This window comes from Hyposmocoma kahamanoa, unplaced genomic scaffold, assembly GCF_003589595.1.
Source record: "Hyposmocoma kahamanoa isolate Upper Pololo Valley unplaced genomic scaffold, ASM358959v1 87, whole genome shotgun sequence".
Lineage (NCBI taxonomy): Eukaryota > Metazoa > Arthropoda > Insecta > Lepidoptera > Cosmopterigidae > Hyposmocoma > Hyposmocoma kahamanoa.
The window spans coordinates 9,450,925-9,456,362 of NW_020654422.1; the positions used below are offsets into that span (position 1 = coordinate 9,450,925).

General features: G+C 34.0%; 1 protein-coding gene across 1 annotated transcript in view; it reads right to left on the minus strand.

Annotated features, from left to right (window-relative positions):
* Positions 1 to 4,714, minus strand: part of LOC113235125 (sodium- and chloride-dependent glycine transporter 1-like) — a 15,301-nt gene extending 10,587 nt beyond the window's left edge. The window contains exons 1-2 of the mRNA XM_026470712.1: positions 4,325 to 4,714; positions 2,365 to 2,524 (exon numbers count right to left, since the gene is read on the minus strand). Coding sequence (XP_026326497.1) covers positions 2,365 to 2,524; positions 4,325 to 4,393 — 229 coding nt within the window. The 5' untranslated portion in view covers positions 4,394 to 4,714. The remainder of the gene's footprint in view (positions 1 to 2,364; positions 2,525 to 4,324) is intronic.
* Positions 4,715 to 5,438: the final 724 nt, after the last annotated feature.

Below are 5,438 nucleotides of genomic sequence, written 5' to 3' on the forward strand. Positions count from 1 at the left end.
GTGTGTGTGTGTGTGTGTGTGTGTGTGCGTGCGTTTTAACCTGTTGCCATAGACGAATAGAGTAGTGTTTTTAAAGCAAGTGTTCCACTAGATCTTCGGTTTCCTCAAAGATCAATTTTCACTTTGTATTAGTATAACAATTATTTAATATACTTTTAAATTATATAATCACTCATGGAATACAATAAATATGTATATAACAACAAAAAGTAGGTATAATATCGTTGTGTATAATAAACAGTCGCTAAGATGATTAACTAACATAATGAACCAGGCGCACGACTTGTTAGTCTCGTCTCTTGGTATTATTAAAATGAAATTGTATACATATAATCATTATAAGCAATTATCTATTATAATATATTAATTCGTTTTTCAAATACTTGAAGCGCCGAAGTCATTAAATTAGCTATTGTAGCTGTTAGTGAACATAGTCTTCAAGCAAAAGCAAAAAAAAAACTTAATGCTCATATTACTGTTTAGCGGCAGAAATAGGTAAGATTAATAGGCAGTACTTCCGTGAACGGACACTTACACAAGGAGCTCCACTGCTACTAATTTTAATAATTGTTTTATATTTAATGTTAATAATTGTTTTCGGAAATCTGCTCAACGAAAGAGTAGTAGAATTTAATTAATTTCAAATGTAATATGCTTACTTTTGAAATAAAGATATTATGAATTTAGTCATTTTGCAATATTTATTTATTTTAATGAATATCATGTTTTTATTAGACACCATGATATTCACATTTTTTGTGAAAATACTCCACTAGTTCAGTTTTTTTATTATATTATAGACCGTTATAACTACTTTTGTTTTTATGGAAGATTTCAGTGCACAATCTTATTCAGCATAGGTAAGCGTGCTCAACGCTATAATTGCAGTCTCCCTTTCGACTCGAGTAGAACTCATTGTGCTTCAAACGACTATAGCGCCAATGTGCATGCTTATTCACATTTCTATGCCATTTAAGACTTGCCGCTAGTTAAAATTCTACCTAATTAATACCAATTTTTAATCTACACTTATTAATGTTATAAATACGAAAGTAACTCTGTCCGTTACGTTTGAAAAGAATAGTAGCTTACTACCACAGACCACATAAATTACTACTTTATATCACAAAAATAAATCTTAAAGAGGGTGAAATAAGGGTTGAAAGTTTGTATGGAGCAGTAGCCACTCAAAGTACTATTCTACGCAGACAAGTCTCGAACATTAACTAGTATTAATTTACCGTAAACTTTTTCAGTTGGACAATACAACGAAATGGATATGCCAGACAAGGTAAATATTTTTATTATTTGTAGCTTTGAACACATAGCCGTATCTCTCGAAGTGGTGGATTTTGAACGTTGATACTATTCAGAACCGCGGAATCCAGGTATAGTGTTGTTTATTGTACAACTCACCGAAGAGTATAATATACTAAAATAATTATCCACATAACGCCGATATGCATACGTACTTGAGAGAGCGGAGTGGTAACGCTAATTAGTTCGCAATAATACTCGATAATTGAATATGGAAATCCTCCCTAGACCACACGAAGCATATTTTGAACCATGTGGTACATTTAATGAAAAATTTTATTATTAGATGAAAAATAAATTAAACGCACAATAAATTATTTCTGCTCATTGCTTAGTGTCACGCCTCCGAATATCAATTTTAAATGTTGGCATGCAGCCAGCGTATGTCACTTCAGCACGGATATTAGCACATTTTAAAAAAGCTCCACTGCATGGGTAGAATTTAAATCTCAGTTTATTGCTGACTGTATGCTAAGATATCGTGGTGAAGTTTGTACTTCAATAAACTTATTTATTTTTTAACCATACAATTTACTAAACAAGGCATAGTTAGATAGGCTAAAGCAATTTCTCCTCTTTTCTCTAGTCAAGGTCGTCAACCGATTTTACGTCCTACTGCATGGCACGAGTCTTCCCTCAGGCGAGACCCTAAAGCCTAAACCATAGTCCGCTACGCTGATCCAATGCGGGTTGTGGACTTTACACGTTTTCCGAAAGTTGTGAACCTTCTTCGACGTGCAGCTTTCCTCACCATGTTTTCCTCCACCTAAAAGCTCGTCTTAAATTTCAAATTAAATTTCGCAAACGAATTCCGCGCAACTCACGAGGTGCGAGACCAGATTCGAAAGCCACGCTGCTTGAAAGGCGGTAGGTCAACCTATTGGTTTGGCCAACCACGGCTTCCTTTTCTCTAGTATGGTTACAATAACTTTAAGCACTATTTAATATGGATGTAAACACATAAATCCACTACAGACTCTAAAAGCATTTCGTGCATTAATTCGTGCGAAAATCACTTCATACGAAATTTTAAATACTACAATTCACCTCCTCCATTATTGTAGCATAGGTAGGGAAAGCGCCACACGTTGCCCAATCCGACACTATAACCCAGCAATGATAACAAAAAGTCAAAACGTCCGGTCCAGGTGCCTCTTTCAGGTTCCGCCTCCTCAGGAGTTGGCTCCATCCCCATCTCTTCGTTATTCTGTTAACCAAATATGTTATATCACTCAAACATACATAGCACGTTTTAAGTCGTTTATAATAATGTTTATAATTAAAAATACGTTAAAGATTTTTAAGGTTTTCTACATGGAAACACCTACTGCATTATTCGGCTGGCTTTTCTAGAATACGGGCCTATTTTATATAGTATCTACTTTACCAGCAAAATTGTTTACAAAACCTGAGACGCGTATATCGCGCGTAATTGACGAGACCATCTCAAGTTGTCACGTGATTATTTTAACCAATGTAAAACTCGGTGTCCATTCCGCTCAAATCAGCTTTTTTTTAACAACCACTTTCTTCACAAGCAGCGAAATATTAAAGATAAAAGAAAAAATACTGCACTAATTTCGATCAAATACTTACAATTTTATTGCTTATTTATCTTTTATAACAATATTATTTAGAGGTTACATTTAAAAGTACCTAAATTTGAGTCAAAAATAAATTCTTTACAATGTACAAACATACTAATTATACTAGCTTTATTATTACTCTAAAGTTTTCCAAAATTGTTAGGTAGATACCCAAACTTATTGCCCGCAATTATAAAACAATAAATAAATAAGTTGCGTAGACCAAATTTTTGTGGTTAAGGACGTCGCAACAACGCCCCGTTTAAAATAAATATTAGCTTCACAAAAATAAATAGTTTAGAACAAACACTTCGTACATAAGTACCTTCTAAGATAGAGCTAGTACATACATATCGTTGGTTTAGAAGTTTGATTTATTTTGTAGTTTTCTGAAAATTTTCTACTCTAGTCGCCAAAACGACTCCGATTTTAAAACAATTCCATTAAATCAAAGAAAATTTCAATTAAAATAAAGCGTCCAAGTAAGTAACATGCAATTGAGACATTTAACCTTTTGTCCTAATTTTTTTAGTAGATTTAACCTGTCCTAGATTCAAGATATTTTTTGGAAAAAAATTGAATTTTCTAAAAATCCCCGATAAAAAAAATGTTACTAGAAATTGCTGATGACCTTTTATGATGATAAAAGATGAAAAGATGATATGATGATTGTTTACGGATAAAATTATATAGTGGTGTAACTATTGCAACGTCTTTAGAAATTAAAAAAATTCATTAAATAAGTCACTAAAAATAAAAATAAATATCTTTTTACTTAGTATTTATTTATTAATCATTATTTTAATACTGTTTCTTAAAAAAACGATTATTACATCTCAAATTTAACCTATTCTTAAATGATGCAGCAAATAGCCTACTTAGGTTAAAGTAGTTGTATTTACGAAGCTAAACTTTATTTTAACGTTTAAGAAATATTTATTTATCATAACAATTATAACAAGAATTTTCACTTTTACACTATTTTGATTATTTCGTTGAAGTCCTCTAAAAAAAATAGTGGTGCACTGCCATCTGTATAATTTTCATTCATATTTATATATCAATGTATTCTACATGTATTCTACATTGATATATAAATATCCACTATATCTTCATCCGAGAATTAGACAACGTGTATCTTGATAACATGTAGTACCATGTACCTACAGATTATTATTTTTAAATTGTAAAAATTCTTCACTAAATTATACTACCAATAAAGTTATCGATTTGACAGAGAACGTTCCAGCTGAAAATCAGCTGGGCTTTAATTAGGTACGAAGCTTCCTCTTCACAGAGGTATTTGTAACTAAGTGATGTACTCACTAAACCAAGATACATAACACGCTGAAAGCCTTTGAATGTCCTTGAAATAAAAAACAGGCAAGCACACACAGTTACTACCTATAGTGTATACTTACGTCCTTGTATTCATAATCCATTGCAGAGTTTCTTACCACAGCAGGGACTGGAGTCTTCGACTTATCCATTTTGAAATTATGGAAAAAAAATACTTAACTATTTCAGCACAAGCTGAATTATAAGCATTTTATTGTTGGTCGCTAGCGCTTCGAAGGCGAAGAGAGCGACAAGCATCGCACACCACATCACACTCGCGAGCGCTCTTAAAGAAACTCTAGACCCTAAATGCTTCTGATGCTTTGCTACTATGGCTGAGCTTTAACAAACTAAAAAACTAAGTAAACATTGTCCAAAAAGAAATAAATCAAGAAATAGTCGAGTTATTAGATAGCATTAGATCGAAAAGAACAAAACGCAGGACCGCGCAGATGTCAAGTTTCGCATCGACCGGCCGAACTCTGAATGAACATTTAGGTCAATATCAAGCCTCAGCCTCCGAACCCCGCTCCCCTACCTCTTGTCGCCCTGCGCTGAATTTTCTCCACTTGACAGATATCAGATGGAAAATCGTCCTCATCCGCGTGAAGTTAGATTGGGGCTTTTCTATTGAACTTGAATGTTAAGAGGGTTGCCACCTTAAACGTAGAAACTACCTAGGTACTTTTCACTACTAAATTAGGACAATACTATACGGTGTTCGTAAATTTTATTAAGAATTGGAACTTTGAGCTAAATCTTTATCACCTTTCGACATATTAAACTACTAAGTAATTATAGAGATATGTAAAAGAAGCGGATATCAGCGCCATAACATTCTATTGTATAGTGTTTTGCGAAGAAAATGTTGTAATTTATATTACTAAGTCTTTCATTGTTGAAAACAACGACCCGGCGGTAAAGATCGTTGTAGCATAGTACAATAAGGTGTAACTGTAACAGGGAGTCTGGAGCGATGGTCGCTGAAAGTGGAGCGGTGTATGGATTACAGGACGACTGAGAAGCGCGGCCGGCGGACGCGACGTACACTGAGCCTGTTCCGACCTACCCTACGATACGACACACTTTGTTAATGTTATATTTTATCAAATAATAAATAACGATATAGTATACCTACACATAATAATAACCTGTGCGCCTGTGCGCCTGTGCGCCTGTGCGCCTGTGCGCCTGTGC